Source organism: Micropterus dolomieu, linkage group LG06, assembly GCF_021292245.1.
Source record: "Micropterus dolomieu isolate WLL.071019.BEF.003 ecotype Adirondacks linkage group LG06, ASM2129224v1, whole genome shotgun sequence".
Lineage (NCBI taxonomy): Eukaryota > Metazoa > Chordata > Actinopteri > Centrarchiformes > Centrarchidae > Micropterus > Micropterus dolomieu.
In genome coordinates, this window is record NC_060155.1 from 18,609,574 (window position 1) to 18,626,228 (window position 16,655).

Below are 16,655 nucleotides of genomic sequence, written 5' to 3' on the forward strand. Positions count from 1 at the left end.
TCAGACAGTCTGATTAAGTCCCTCGCTCTCTTTCCTGTCTGTGTGCACATACTGATAAGTTCATCTCGAGTAAGAAAAACAGCCCGAAAACTTCTAGAAAGGCCAGGTATGCTGTAACAAAGAGCTATGTGTCTGGGTCTGAGTCTGTAAGATGCCGGGGCCTCGCCGTGACAGACCAAAGGGCCGTCTGGGGATGGACTGCTGTAAAGATCAGTGCACTTCAGGTCATTTTTAGAGCTAGAGAAGTGTTGGGAGGAGCAGAGATGTTTTTGATATGTAACAGTGGAGCCATACACACCGATCAATACACCAACCTTTCTCAGACTGATTGCCTGATGCTCTGTTTTGCCCCCAGCACCATCGCCTACCACCATCAAGCATTGTTATTCTGTGTTTCAGCAGGCCAGGTATGGCCAGTTCTCTCTTTGTGCCTTGCTCTTTTATTTTACCTCTTCAACTGTGTTAAGCTCTTTTCATTTTAAGGAAGAGAGAGAGAGAGAGAGAGAGAGAGAGAGAGAGAGAGAGAGAGAGAGATTGTGCAAACAGCCTATAAAGAAATATATATATATATATATATATATATATACCTAAATGATGCCTAAATGAAACCAGTTAGAGGTTGATCCTCAACAAATGAAGGTCTCTGGCCTATTCCCAAGGGCCTCTATAGATGGATCTTGTATATTTCTGCTCAATACCAGGAGATGAACAGAAATCCCACTTGGAGTTGAGAAATGTCATTTACTTTCCAATTAATATTAAATTAACCATAAGTCATTCCCAATTCATTCCCTGAAACCCGTGGAGTTGAAATGAAACTGACCTCCTGCCCCGGTCTCAATCTCGCTGCTATTGACCCAAGCTTCAATTGTGGATCAACCGTTCATTTAGGCAAAGTGTCAATAATCGACTTAAACCGCTATATTACCATATACATTAGCATAGTGAGAGTGACTGACCCGCCTCCAGCTCATGGTCCAGAGGACGCAGGAGCGCGTAAAGTATAATCAATAAGCGCTTTAATTATAGTGGTGCTCGGTCCGCAGTTCTTCACGGTTGGGATACGAGCAATGCCACAGCTGATCCAGCATGATCATTTCAGACGGAGTAGGTTTTCACCGCCTCAGTAACCTGTCTATTTAGGCCAGTGCTATTATAGACAGCAAATTGTCCATTCCTATCCTTAGATTTGGTAAAATGGGCCGATTAGTAGGTGCTGGCCACATTTTTCTGTTGTGCTGTTGTGAAATGGGCTTTTAACTGTACTACAGCACTCAATTTTAAATAGAATAAGGTGTAAGAGAGGACATTGCCTCCAACTTCCAACAGCAAACATGTAAGTGTTAAATATTTATAATCTAAGTGCTAATATTTGTGATTAGTGCATTAAATCAAAAGACATTTAAATATGAAGAGTTTTATATCCCAAAATGTTTTCTTACGAAACCAAGTGGGCAAAACAGGCAGCTATGCCCCGGAAGCCCCAGGTTCACAGCAAATATTCACTTTTCAGGCGTAGAGTGTATATGAGTTAGGCCTATCTCTTTAACACATCACTGTAAAATATTGTTACAGAACAATTGTGATTTAAAAAATATTACCTCTATGCGGAATGCCATATAGACAAAATACTGACAGGTGTTTCTATTATTTAATACACTCTACTACACACTATATCAATGACGAGCTGAATAACAGAAAGACCTCTCAGTATGATTCAACACACTTCAACAGCACCACAAACCACATCCTCCAGAATGATCAGACCGTTGAATCAACACCTCTCTACAACAGTTTCAACAAAAACTCGACATTATAATTTTCATGAAGGTAGAGCTTATTGCTTGATGCATTTGACTGCATTTAGCTAGGTGTGCCTAATAAACTGGTAACTGGAGTTTATATAAAGACGCATAGTATCCATCTTTTTCTTTTTTCAATTTTTCTTTTTTTCCATTTGGAAAATTCTGATCTGCAAACAATATATAGTTGCTGATATATCCCCTCCTGAGGATGAGAAAGTAAATGATACACAGTACATTTTGGATTGTCATCAACAGAGACTTTATACAGCTGCTACTGAATCTGAATGGAACTTAAAATGTCCACAATGGTAATCTTTTTAATTTTAGTGAACCTTTTTTACCACTGAATGTTTGGGGCACACAACAAACAATCTGCCCCACTGTCCCTTGTGAACCTTCATACTCGTACACTAGATGGCGTACTTCCCCTTCAGTGCGTGAACAGGGAGCGGGAGCTTGACAGCCTTGAGAGAGTCATCCGAATTTAGCTCAGAAGTCTAGTGTGGCAAAAATACAACTACTGCGACCCCTAGGCTATAGCTGACATTAGTCTGCTCTTCATGGCAATACGGTAAGTTGTGAGGCTAAAGAGATAAAGTGTCAGCTTGCCTTGAATAATTTATACTTTCATTCCAGACACTACAATGGGCTACTTGTTTAATATTGTACCTGGAAGAAGTGTTCAAAAACCAGTGTCTTTTCACGGGCAAGTGATGAATTCACTTGTTGATTTTTGTGTCTGGTTGTCAGTCATTTGTCTCCCTTTGGTTTTGGCATTTCAGATGAGATGAGGCTGTGCTTGAGAAATGTTATTAGAGGAGGATCAAAGAGCATGCATCCCTTTTAGACCACCAAGCTCATTCATGACTCAATGCAGCAAGGTCTCCCTCTCTCTTCATCTCTCTCTTCATTTGTCTGCTTTGATCATAAAGTCCATTCAGTCCATATCTCACCCTTTTGCGTCTTCTTTCTGCAGTGGGCATGTACTAGCTCTCTGTCTGTTAAGGACATGTTCCATGATTGCCCTTTTTATCCCCATAACCACCACTTTTTTGTCTTAGAGCCCACATAGACCCCCCACCCTTTGAAACTTTCTTCCTACAGCCCTCTCTTCCCTCTGTGACACCCCGTCATTCGTTCCTCTGTTGGGTTAAGCAGGTCATATCAAAGCCTTGATGCCTAAATCTGTGTGTGTTTGTGTGTGTGCATGAGAAAGCATGGTCCCTCCTGCTTGAGCTAGATTATTCTAAGTTCCTGACCTCTGGGTGGTGAGAGGGGCCTGTGTTTGGAAACATAGGCACTTGTCTTTGTCTCTCAAGCCCAGTGGGGGAGCTCAACCAGGGGCCTCTCTTGTCAGGCGAGTCCATGGATGCACTCGGCCTGTCCTGGGGCTGCCGCTCTGTCCTCTGATCCTCACCGCCACCATCTTAATATTAATATGCCGTGACCAAGCAGACAGCTGGTTGGGCAGGCATACGCTCCCTGGACACACACACACACACACACACACACAACAGGACGAGTTTGGCTTGCAAGCAAAAACATTGATTCCGAGTCCCCTCGCTGTGAGTCAATCTGGCCTCAATAGCCATTCAAGTGTATCTGCTTGATCTGATGTTTCCCGATAAGAGAGATTCCTCCCAGGGTGTGTGTATGTGTGTGTGAGAGAGTGTGTGTGTCAGTGATATTGATTGTTGAGTGACATGGTAGTATAGATCCCTAGCAGCTGCTAAAAGTTTAAATGAGACCTAAAACATATCATTAAATCACTATGATAATGTTGAAGGAAACTCCGGTAGTGTTTTCCTTTTTCATCCTCTGGAGTGTGTGCATTATTGCAGGTTCGCTCCCAACTCTCGTACTGTAACAATGTGACAATCAGATTGATCAACCTCTATCTGATTGATTCTGTGTTGGTGAGGAAAGTCTATTTATGATTAAGGGGAAAAAAAGAGAACTCCAAAATTTGAGATGAGGGCAAGGCAGGGTTTGGGGTCTACCAAAATACTGTGATTGTTTGCATTGTGGGGAATGTAGAATCCAGAGTTTTTGGAGCTTAATTATACTAGCCATAGAATAGCATAGCTGCAACACACCTTGGATTGGTAACATGGTGACTCAAAATTGGTGGTTGTGAATATGCTTTCTCTGTGATAGAATGGTCCCCTGTACCCTGCCTCTTATGCCCAATAGATGGATTTATTTGTGCATTTTCAGTCTTTAGAAAGGTCTATACAAAAGTAGAGAGCTTACAGAAAAAGAGAGAAGGATAGGATGATATTCAACAAATGTACTCAGCCGGAGACATTGCCACCATGATACTCCTGGATGGATTATTTTTACACACCTTGAAATGTAATGTTTTTCACAAAAATATCTTTTGGAATAAGCTGCATCTTTCAGGTTTGAAGAGTGCCAATCCTAGTTGTATGTGGGTATTTCAAAAGCCAGAGATGATTCCATGTGAGAATTTATAGGAACCCGGTGAAACTGTGCTTAAGATTGCAATTTCACTGGGTTGTCAGCACTGAAAAGCATCAACCTTCCACTTTACACATCTCTATGTGACTGTAGTAATTTCAGAGAAAACATTCAAGGCCACTACAGTGCCACCACCACTGAGGGAAAGTCTTTGTGCTTCTGTTTCCATTCACTGTGACCATAGATATTTGTATAGAGGAGTTTATGCACACACACGCACACACACACACACACACACACACACACACACACACACACACACACACACAGACACACATTCACTTCCAGATGGCGGAGGTGGTGTGGTTCTGAGCGACGTTACCACAGGTAATGCAATCACTGTGCAGACAGAATGATGTGTTTATATCATCAAGGGTGAGACAGGACGGAGGGAGGATGGAGAGTAGCAAAAGGGAGGGGAGGACAAACATGACGTTAAAAAGGTGTGGAAGGAGTAGCAGACAAGAGGAGGGTAAAAGTAACAGAGCAATGTATACAGCAGGAAGGAGGGGTAATAAAAATGAAAATGGATGATAAACAGTGAAATAATGAGTAGAAGACAGAGGAGGAAGTCTGCCTGTCAATCAGATTACAAACTAATCATTTGTGAGAGGATTGCTTTGACCTGAAACCTGGTATATCACATTCGCTCCTACACACATACACACATTCTCAGATGCACTCAGCACCGTTTCCACACACTTGCATTGAGATAAATGGGTCTCGCTCGCATCCAGTCTGGTGTTAAGTGCACGTATTAGGGCATATCAGCATTCATGTATGTGCTCAGTGTGTGTGTGTATGTGTGTCTGAGTGTAAGTAAGTGAATGAGTAATGAGTGAGTGATGGATGGACGATAATGCACATTTACCTTCTCTCACGAGGGCTCGGAGCGCTTAGATGTCTAGCCTCTAACACATATACGCTCACACAGAATTGTGTTTGATAAGGCGACTTCCCTCTTATTCATTGTATACCGCGCATAAATCTCTTCCCTGCTCCTCTTTCTTTTTATGTTTACCTCACTACATTTATCTCGTTCTATGCCCCTTACTTTGGACCTTGTCTCTCTCTATTTGTCTCTCTCACCCTTGCTGTCTGTCTCTTAGTAATGGAGCTAATTTGTTTAGCACACAAAGAGTGTCCGTCCATTAGCCCAGGCCTGTCCGTGCCAAGAGAGATGGTGACAAATCACACCAACATGTGTATCTGCTCTGTGTACATAATTGTGTTTGTGTCTGTGAAGGAAAGGTAAAAGACGAATCCACACTTCCTTGGAACACTCCTTTACAGTTAAGAAATATTTTCTATTTTAACTTTGAATCAAATGTTGATTGATGTGAAAGGGTTTGTGCAGCTTTCAGCCACCTTTAGCTCATATATTTGCCAAAAGACAGACTTTCAGCACACCTGCACTTCACTGAAATTCACTGAATTAATCAAGCAGGAATCACAGCAGGAAATTCAGCTACCTTTGTGCTACCTGTTGCTACCTGTAAATTTAATTATTTTCTACTACTTTCTGCCCTCTAGCAGCCAAAATTGACTTAATGCAGCTTTAATAACTGAAAGACAGCAGTGCTTTGTACCCTCAGGCCATATACTGTGTGTGTGGTTAGTTGTTACGAGATAGAGTCGAGAGTATCAAAATGTGGAATCTAAAAAAATAAAATAAAAAACGAAAGAAAGGTGGAACTTTCACTGAAATTCAGTTGGACACAGATGTAATTGAAAAGAAATCATCTGTTTAAACCCTAAGTGCTTTGTATTTTATTTTCATATCAATATCTACATGACTTATTTTGAAAGCAGTTCTTAGCCAACCATTATCATTCTACATTGTTCAGGTTTGAATTATCTCACATATATTCTACATAGGATAGATCTTGTGCACTTGATGACATCAACAATAGAGCATGAACTTTCTTAAGCTGTGTTCAAAATTGCTACCTCTTTCACTCATTCACTAGTACACACCCAGTAGCAGTCGTCAGTAAAATGAGATCATATGAACAATAAGTCATCTCTCAGGTGTAAAGTTGTACAATGGTAATTTTCTCACCCATAAAATGCAAAGCCCTGCATACATTACATGGACACTACCTTTTGAGTTATTTACATAGTGCATGAATTTCACAATAGCAGGTGTTGCTAATAACTTTAACGATGGCTTTGTTCTATTCAGGTGTCCCAGTAAGTCATGACAGTGTGACAGTGAGTCAGTAATCTTATTATTTAAACCTGTACTTTTCCGACTGTCATCTGTGAAATAGGCCTATTGTTTGTAAATCTATAATGTTGCTATTAACAGAAATAATTACCATTTAAGGAGAGATTTTTCCCTCAGCTGTTCTCTCACTCCTCTTTCCATGTCCTGCATATTTTCAAACACTATCGGACAAAGGATTAACTGTCACTGAGGCATCAGCAACTGCAAATCCTAATAAAACTGGAGACCTGATGACAACAGTTCTGTGTGATCCATATGTATGACAGTGAAGCCAAAATCCCTATTCATGTTTTACTTGATCTCAGCTAGCCTATCGATGTAAGGCACTAAGCAAGCAGGAAATGATTGAGCAGTGAGTTGGGCATCTCTCCGTCCTCTCTCTGCCAACAGACTGTCACTGTTTGGGCAAACTCCAATTCGTCATGATGACTCCATCCCACCTTTTATCCATCCATCCCTCTCTCTTTTAACTCCTGTGATATGATGCAACATTGGTTGAAGTAAATAACATAAAAGTTAGATATTTTCTTATTCAATGGAATCATTGTCTTGCTGATGACCTTGTTTTTCTTCCCAGATGTTGTTCAAATTGCTGCTCACTTCACCTCCCCTGACAGGCCAGCTCAGGCAGGAATGTGATACTGGAAGGCAAGGTCAGTTTTCATTGATTGCTAAATCATTCCACTGTTTGAGAAGGACACAATTAAGACGGTAAGATACTGACTGCTCTTCCCCCCTGCAGACTTACGGTAAATATCCCTCCTCTGGGCTCAGCTATATGCCAGACATTCACTTTGCCTTCAAGTCAGCAGTTAGTCTGTGTGTATGTGTGTGTGTGTGTTTGTGTGGGTGTGTTTGTCTGTGTGTGTGTGTGCACCCCCACTATTTGGTCTCTAGCAACCAGAGAAAATCTGGCACACAAATAAGGCCCAGATGAGAATACACTTGAAACATTGTGAATATCCTCTTCTCTCAGTCGTTCTATCTGTCTGTCTGTCTGTCTGTTTGCTCTTTCTTTTTCTGTCTACATAGCTGGTGTCCCTCTCAAGGGGATCCTCCTTCTCTTTCATGCTCTCTTCTTGTGGGCAGAGCTGGCAGAGACAGGCAAAATGCCCTCCCTAAATAGCTGTTTTTATCTCTTTTTCCCTCCATCCATCCCTCTGTCTCTTCCTCCCTCTATCTCTATGGCTCAATGGCTGTCTGGACTGAGCTAAAGGGTGTTTTTGGGGGGCTCCAGAGACCTGATGTTGACATATATTTTGTGCACACTGTCTATGAACTCAAACGTTTTTAGGATTAGTGGCCACAGTAGAAATCTCAACCTCACTCCTGGCGGTGTTAGTGGCACTAGCTAAGCTCTGCTGCCACCACAAAATAGTAAGGTAGGGATATGGAAGTACAGGTGTAGGGAGATTGGTTGTGTTTTCGCAGATGCCTTGAAGACTACAGGGTGGGGGATGCTGGAGAGGCTCCCGGCCTGCGTATGAAACCGAGACAGGGAGACAGACGGGGGCAGAGAGGGCTTTGTGCATCAGCCCTTTCCCACACTCCCTTTCACCTTTTGTTGTATGGTAGCACCAGGGCTCTCTGACATGACGAATCGCTCTGCCTGCTTAACTAAGACGGTAGCAGTAGGAAAGTAAGAGTGGAGTGAAGTGGAATGATGTGTGTGTGTGTGTGTGTGTGTGTGTGTATATATTTATATGTGTGCGTGCATTTTTGTCCTTTAATCTTCGTGCCTGAGACTGGCTCTGCTTCCCATCCTCTGTCCTGCAATTCTCTGCTCATTTGTCACTGGTCTGGAACAGGAGAATCCAAGTCTCATTGCTTCGAGGAGCTCTAAATGAGCAGATTCCACAGCGGATGAGCCAGACACAAGCACACGCACACACACGCTCATATGCACACTAATGCCTCTGCCCAAATGCCAGCACCAAGCTGTTGCCCATAAAGCGTTCAGGCTGTCACAATAGAGACATTACCACATGAGTGAGTGGCTTTGAATAGGGCTAAGGGTGTGTGTGTATATAGAGTGTGGTGGCTTCGGGGGGAGTTCCTGGCAAGGCAGACGACCCTGTCATCACCTCTGCCCCTTCTCAAACAAGTGATCGCCGTCAATGGCGCATGCATGCAACACACACACTTGCACACAGTCCAGCTGCGCTGCCTGTTGCGCTTATCCAAGTTTCATCTTTACTTTGTGACAGTCCTTTATTTTCGTAGACAGGAGCTCTTGCTGAAATGTGTGTGTGTGTGTTTAAGGGAGGGAGAGAGACAAGTGCGGGTGGCTGGTTAGCTGACCAAGACAGATAAAATGAATAGTTGACCCATCCAGGCCGAGCAGGGTGAGGGGTGAGAATTTAGGGGTCGAAAGAGGAGGGAAAACGAATGAAAGAAGAATTCTATTCAAAATGAATGAAAGGGCTAGGAAAAGACCAGCACTTCCTTGTGGAAATAAATTCTGCAAGCTTTAGTCAAGAGAGTGATTTTTGCAAAACGACAAAGGCAGATGCAGATAGAGTTATGTGTATGAGGGCATAAGGAAACACATGACACATTTCAAATGTTTGTTGTAGGCTACTGTCGCTCAGCGCTGTCAGTGGATTGTCACCACATGGGTTTGTGTGTGCAGCCTTGAAATGTTATTATGCAAAAGCGGTGCTTTACGCTGGCGAGATCACTCTTCCACGAGGCATGCAGGATGTGTGTTTGGGTGCATGCGTGTGTGTGAGTGTGGTAGACAGAGTGACAAGGGTTTAAGAGGCCATGTCATGCTGTCACTGCTGGAATGCATCACAGCAATGTTTTGTCACTGCGAGGATGAATGCAGCGTCATGGCAGCAGAAGAAGAAGGAGGAGAAGAAGAAGAAAGAAAGCAGAGAAGAAAAAAAGGACTATTATTTTTTTTCTTCTCCCCACACTCAATGAGCAAATTAGGTCATCCAAGTAAAGCCATTGCAGGGAACAAATCATCATCATAATTGGAGCCTTAACAAATCTGGAGGTGGCTGCTTCACACACACACAAGGAAAAACACAAAAGCCAACACAGACTTATATAGCTACACACATTGCCAAGACGGGGTAAAACAGAATTTCAGCATAAATCAGGGTATGTTTGACAGTTTTATAGCTCTTTCAGGAGCCTCATTTGGGACAGAAGCGTGATAGAAGAAGGTTGCTCGTGGTAAATATAATTGTGGTCATGATCCTTCCATAAATCACAGCGTGGTTACATCACATTTGCCAGCAGGGAAAAAATCCCAGTGCATCAGGTGACCTATGGGATGTCTTTATCCCATTCTGTAAGCTGAGCATTCATAGCAAGAGAAATGCCAAAATTAGATTTGAAAATAGGTTGTAATTTCACCCAATCCATATTCAAAACCGCACCAAACTGAGTACTGAAATGTTGGAATTAAAGGAGGAGTCACTCTTGCTGAAAGTTGGATGAGAAGATTCATAGCTTAGCTTAGAGAGTAGAGTAAACTTTATTGTCCCCATAGGGGAAATTTGTCTTGGGCACAGTGCTACAGTCCATTGCGTCACATAAAAGACATCACAAAAACATGAGAAGAGTTTGATACAGACAGTTGCTTCACATAAAAGCATTTTATCTATCTATCTATTCAGAGAGGAGGGGATGTCGAGGGTCTGCAATGATTTTTGTTGTTTGTTTCATGACTGCCTGCTCTTAACAAAGACATACCAGCCACTCTAAACCTCACACAAAAAATCAGTGGAGACTCCAGGAAGTGACTTTGCCCAGCCAAGAAATAGTCTGGCACATAACCCACTGTAAAACCACAGTGTATCAGTTTTAAACTTTTTGTACAAGATGTAACGTGTTAATTAATGAGCATTACAGGTGTTGGTAGGTGGATTTTGTTACCTCTGAGTTGTTTTCTCTGTTTTCAATCTTTATGCTAAGCTAAACTAACTGGGTGCTGGAGGTAGCTTCATAATTACTGCACTTGAGCAGCAATGGGTGAGAGGGTTGGGAGGGTGAAAGGGTACACATCAAGGCCCTAACAAGGTACGGTGAGAACAAGAAAATGGAATGAGCAGAGGCCTATGGTCAGTAAGAAAATAATCACACTGTTTCTATGATATCACCCTCTGTCAGAAACTGAACCAGACTATCCCCACGCAAAGCAGGTTAGATGACAGAACGTTTTTCTCTGGGTTTCAAAATAACTGACATGACCTTTTGTGCTTTATAATCTTCTTGAGTATATGTATGCAAAACAGAGCATGACCTGGACAGGTCTACAACACGCTGGCTTTGGAAACGGTTGTTAAAGACTCTGTCTGTGTTGCTACGAGGCTAATGGCCAAGAGCTTATTTGAAATTGCCCATCTTTGTATTAGAGCTAAGGGGTGGTGGTGGTGCTGAAGCGGTATGGATGAGGGGTCCAATTTGGAAAATGTTCCCCTCTCCTTAATTCCAAATGGCTGGCCTGAGAGTTGTATCAGTCTTCTCATCTAATTCTCATCAAGAATGTGAATAAGCGTATTTCTCAAAATATTGAACTATTCCATTAAGGTTTCCATTAAATTACATAAAGTTACCCTACCATCTACTTTTAATAAGGACTAATTGGTAGAAATGAATGATGTGCCTCATTAATTGTCAGAAGATTACATTTTTTTTGCATCCTATGCCTTCATGAACTGGTGCTGGTTTCCAGAGTAATGTCATATTTTGTGTTGACCTCAACCTACAGGTGCAATTGGTCAAAACAGTTGGAGAAGCTGACACCAGACGGATGAGAAGTGTAATATTCTGTATATGAACACAAACACACACGCACACTCTAGAGCAGTTAAGCAAGAGAGGTAACATGTCCCTCTTGAAGACATCTTCTTCCGGCAGGGGCAGGGGTCTCACCACATGAGCTCAATAAGCCCTCTTAAAGAAGAAGAAGATTGAAAGCTTGACCTTACACACACTCAGCTCCTCCTCGCACATTTCATATGACAGGCTGCGCATGTTACTTATTCATGTTTAAAGACAGTCTGCTCGAGACATAACAACAGCAACATTCACACACACAAACACACACACACATACACACATTCCTGACGTCCAAACTGTAGTCAAATATATGCAATATAGGCAGAATAAATCTCCATAAAGTGTTTGGGTGGAATCTGATGTGCATGTCAGTATTGTCCTAGTAACATCTGCAGGAGCCATATCAACAACCGGGCAAAGACAGAGAGAGGCAAGCCTGAGCTGACACTAATCCAGTAATGTGCCCATGTCGCTTATCAAAATAATTGACAGAATTTTCTACAGTGAGATGGAAGTGTTTATTCTGGTACTACCCAGACAATTCTGTAGGTCCCAACAACTCTGGATCAGTAATGAGATGGCTGGCTTTGTTGCAGTTTGCTCTACCCACGAATGTGGTTCTGGGTAAATCCATCTAAAATCGGTTAACTGCATGTGCATTGTCCTTTGCAAACACACTTTTTTTGCCGGATGTGAAATAAATTAGAATGTTTAAAAAAGTTAACTTTTGGTTGATATAGGTGATTGTTTCCCTTATGGCCATAACTATGTGAAAATCATGATTAAATATGCTTCTACTTTTCAGGGATTGCATCCCTTTCACTGCTCCTGAAAGTGGGGAGTGATACACAGCTGTCAGTTTGATCCCATATGAGTTGACCATTTTTTAGAAAAACAGATGAGCAAAACAATAAATCCAAAAGTTTTGCTTCTGGATCTTCTTTTAAAAGAAAAGACAGTTCTGAGCATGCTCAGAATCATCTGATCCCAGGGAAGATTTAGTTTTGCTGTGACATTTATGGCCTATTATCACGTTTGAAGCAGCATTGTATTTGTGCCTGAATTTCAGTTTAGGGTAGCTTTGGAAGAGATTACAAAAGTTTAATTATGTCCCTGAAGCACTGACAATTGAGCATGTCCTTGTTAAAATGAGTGGGAAAGTTAGTTTTATCTCTCTTTATATATATCCCCTTTCAATCTTTCAAAAACAAAAAAATATTTTCAAACTCAGGATAAAGCAATTGTTCAGATGGATACTTTTTTACAGTGTAACCTAGAGTGAGGCGTCTCCAAAGGCTACACCACAGTCAGGCGGCTGATTGACAGGACTTGGCTGGCGGTGGACCCTCCTTCCCAGCGTCTCCTCCTCTCCTGCCCTCGTCCCTGCTCTCTCTCTCTCTCTCTCTCTCTCTCTCTCTACTCAATCGCAGGGCTGCGCTCACCGACTCGACACCGCCAACAGGGATGCAGCGAGGGCGCAGCGCAGCCTGAAAATGGCACCACCACGCGTCCTGTGGATCTATCCATCCCTTTTCCTCCTGTTCTCTCTGCTCCTTTTTCACGCGTTGTCGCCGTGCCGAGCCTTACGGAATTACCCGGAGAATGAAGGTGGGTGTCCGTGGTGGGTGTTGTGAACCTTAAGTGGAGTGAGGTAGATGACTTGGTTGTGCGCTGTGCTGGCTGATGGGGAGCCCCGTCCCGCGGTTCCACTTAACGGGGAAGGAGCTGAGCGGAGCGGCGGAGAATCCCGTTAAGTGCTCTGCTCGGTTATGAATCATGCATAAAGAAAAGCGGAGGAGGGTGGGGGGTACTGTTCGTCACGTTTTTCTTTTCCGAGCAAATTGATATTAAATTTGTATGACATATACACACAGGCGACCCTGTCATGCTGAAGATAGAGAAGCCTGATTTCACTTTCTGACATATGGAAAAGCTTCTTTGCATTTTATTAATCTTTGGGAATATATTTCTTGCATTAAAGTAGCTTAACTTATATTGGTTATGTCAAAACAACATTGACATCTCTGTCAAAAATCCCTCTTAATTATAGATTCTTTATTATAACACAGTGATAAATGTTTGTTTTTTTCTGCTGTGGGCTATAGCCTACTGCCTCAGTCTGCAAATGAGGAGCAGCAATTACATTAAATTTGTCACACGCTGCTGCTGAGCCTCTCTCAGTTATTGTATTAACATCGATGCTTGGCTTGAAATTAGCCAATGCATTTACTTACTAACTACTCCCTAACGCTTGCTGGGTTGAAACATGGGAGCTGGCTTGTTTAATGGGAAGCTGAACTTGCACTTAATGGAGAAAAGAACAAAGAAGTGTGCACAAGTTATATATATATATATATATATATTATATTCACCATCATTGGTTAACAAAGCAGAGTGTTTGAAGTAAAATGAAAGTGTCTGTGCTGTTGTTTTTCGCTGGCTGGCTGTCAGACAGTCTAGCTGGAGATGATGCAGCTGTGACTTGATTGTCATTCTGTGAATCATTTCATTCAGTATTCCCCAAAGCTCCAGTCAGCCCTGTTCTGTAGCTCAATAGAGCTCCCCCTCCATGTTATGAGCTGGATGATTTGCCTCTCATTGACATCTTCTGTATCATTTCTCACTCACTCTCAGGCTTACGTGGGGTAGATCAAACAGTCACACACACACACACACACAATGGCAGGCCACACCAAGGTCTGATGGGATCTCCTGTCTCTGGCTGACTTAACAGTATAGGCTGCTTGTACGTAAGTTGTGCTGAATGTATGTCACAGCCCTGAGGAGTAGCCTACACACAGAACAAAGGCTCCTGAGGATAGATAGGGAGTGAAGGAGAGAGAGAAAGAGAGAGAGTGGAGGAGTATTTTAACAGCAGGAGACAATGCATGTGAAGGAGACACACACTGTTGAAATATTCACTGAAATGAGCATGAATGATGAAACCAACTGGAAGCCAAAAGAAACTCCTGTTGATTTAGATAAACTGACAGGAGCATCTGTAAGTCCTTATACATGTGGTGTGTGTGTTTGTGTGGATCATGTTCAACTTGAAAATTTTGAAGGAGACTGACAGGTTAGAAGGGGTTTTCATTACTTTTCAAATAATCTGCCAGGCAGTCTGTGTGTGTCACTTGGTCCTTCATCCTCTGGTGATCCTCTATCCTGCTGTGTTACTAAACTATTGGCCTAATTGGTACCAGTTGTCTGACTTGTGTGTGTGTGTGTATGTGCACGTGCCCCCGATGGGACAGTAATCCAATGAAGCCATTTTTGTCAGCCACTCTATGCTCTGCGTTTACCTTTTGGCCTGCCAGTTTTCCTGCTGTGACTGCATGCTTAGGCGAAGGATTGCTCTTCTTTGTGCCTGTGTGTGTGTGTGTGTGTGTGTGTGCGTGTGTGTGTGTGTGTATGTGTGTGTGTATGTGTGTGTGTGTGCACCTTGTGTTTGTCTATGAGTGTGCATATTCTCCACCCACGCATCTCAGTAGTCATGTTATTCCAGGAAATCCTCCCTCTGAGTCTGTCTAGTAGCAGAAGCGGGGCTGTCATAAAAGGAGAGATACGGCTCTCAAGGCTCAATTAAGAACACAGTCCCTTTGATAGAGCTGATAGTGTTAAGCTGTCAACAAGCTTAGTTTACTACCAGAGATATTGATCTGCTTCAAACTTGTTGGCATTTACAAGAATCACAGTTGTGAGGGTGGACTGGCGGAACCCGGTGCTTCCAGAGAATTGATAGAATTGCTTGAAAACTGCTGCTAACTGCAGACTGGGGAACATGAGACTTAGTAGAAATGGGTTCCTTCATACGTTGCTGTGAGGAAGAGTATTTCATCTGAAGGTCTTTGTTGTCAACAGTGAAAGAGGTAAGAGTGGAAGAGTTTTTGTGCACCAGCAGAGGGAGTCCAACACGCCTTTTGCCTGAACCCTGAGGGCACACTGATGTAACAGGAGGGTGGATGCTCACAGGTCTCCCATGATCCTTTGTCCTGCTGTCCTCATCCCTTCTTTACTCTCTTTCTGGATCCCTTCTACCACGGTGCAATGACATGTGTCTCCTCTATTGTTGTTGTTGTTTATTTGCAGTTGCTCCCACCTTGTGCAGATTCCTGGTGGGGAAAGGAGCAGACTGTCGCTCCTTTCTATTTTGCGTCTTCCTTCTGACTCTAAATATATCTCCAATCCTAGAAAACATACTGTAAAAGCATGACTGGAGCCCCGCGCCTCTTTCCACTGCCAGTGTATGTGTATTAGAGTAAACTAATAGAGGTAAATGAATGGTTGAACTCCAAATTCTGCCTGAAAACTGTGTTCAAACGTAATTGAATTAATAATCAAGAGTGGGCAGAGAGGGAGAGGAAAAACAACAAAACACGGGGGGAAAACATGACTCAGTTATGGTTTATGTTAGAGTCTAGAGGTTTACTGTAATGTGTAATTGGTCGACTTGGAACTACAGTACACTTATAGCTTTTTCATTGGAAGGCCTTCGGGCGCTTTGGGGTTGCTGTATTGCTTTGTAAGGTGAACAAGAGGGCGAGCAGTAAGTGCAGAGGCAAGCATATGTAGAGGACGCCGCCTTCTTACACACACACACACACACACACACACACTTTCTTATGATTCACACAAGATCCTGACTGTGGTATAATGTTAGGTCAAAGGTCTCCTCTGGTTTAATTGCTTTAATCTATAATGGTTGCTTGTAGTTATCGGCAGAACTATACCTCATTAAGTGTGTGTCTGTGTGTGTGTTTGTGTGTGTGTGAGTCCGAGAGATTGCTGTACTCCCATGTAACAACCATGACCTTGGACAGAGGAGGATATAGATCTCCACTCTCATCAAAGAGCAGCAGAGAGAGACAGCAAGAGCGAGCACCCTCCTGTTTCTCTTTTCTACCTCCACCACTCCAAACTATCTCTAATCCCCTTCTTTCAAATCTGCCCTTCTCTATTTTCTATCAGCCTCCCTCCTGGCCTCCATTTTCTCCCTCCTTTTTTGTTTTCCCTTTTGTCTTCTTCTTCTCTTCCCTCTCTTCCTCTCTGACCTCCAGTAGCAGTAACAGTTGAACAGGAGCTGCGAGCCACTGTAAGTTTTCTGTAACAAGGTGGAGCTCCTATATCTGCTTAACAACAGCCCATACACAAGCGCGCGTACACACACACACACACACACACGTATCCTATCATAATGTATGGCTGGGGGGCAGTTTGGTGGTCTTGGTCCAGAGAATAGTGTCATGTATTCCCGAGGCTGACTGATAGATAGGGTTATAAATACAGCTCAGTGACAGAGAATGATTCTACTGTGAGGGCTTGTGTGTGTGTGTGTGTGGTGG

At 42.8% G+C, this 16,655-nt stretch overlaps 2 protein-coding genes across 4 annotated transcripts in view; one reads left to right on the forward strand and one right to left on the reverse strand.

The window, feature by feature from the left end:
• Window positions 1-16,655, reverse strand: part of LOC123972071 (C-C motif chemokine 13-like) — a 66,609-nt gene that overhangs the window by 4,185 nt on the left and 45,769 nt on the right. The gene's annotated exons all lie outside the window — the stretch shown is intronic.
• Window positions 12,782-16,655, forward strand: part of epha4b (eph receptor A4b) — an 89,974-nt gene continuing 86,100 nt past the window's right edge. For all 3 annotated transcript variants that reach the window (XM_046051285.1, XM_046051286.1, XM_046051291.1), the window contains exon 1: window positions 12,782-12,921. In XM_046051285.1, the coding sequence (XP_045907241.1) occupies window positions 12,807-12,921 (115 nt within the window). In that variant the 5' untranslated portion in view covers window positions 12,782-12,806. The remainder of the gene's footprint in view (window positions 12,922-16,655) is intronic.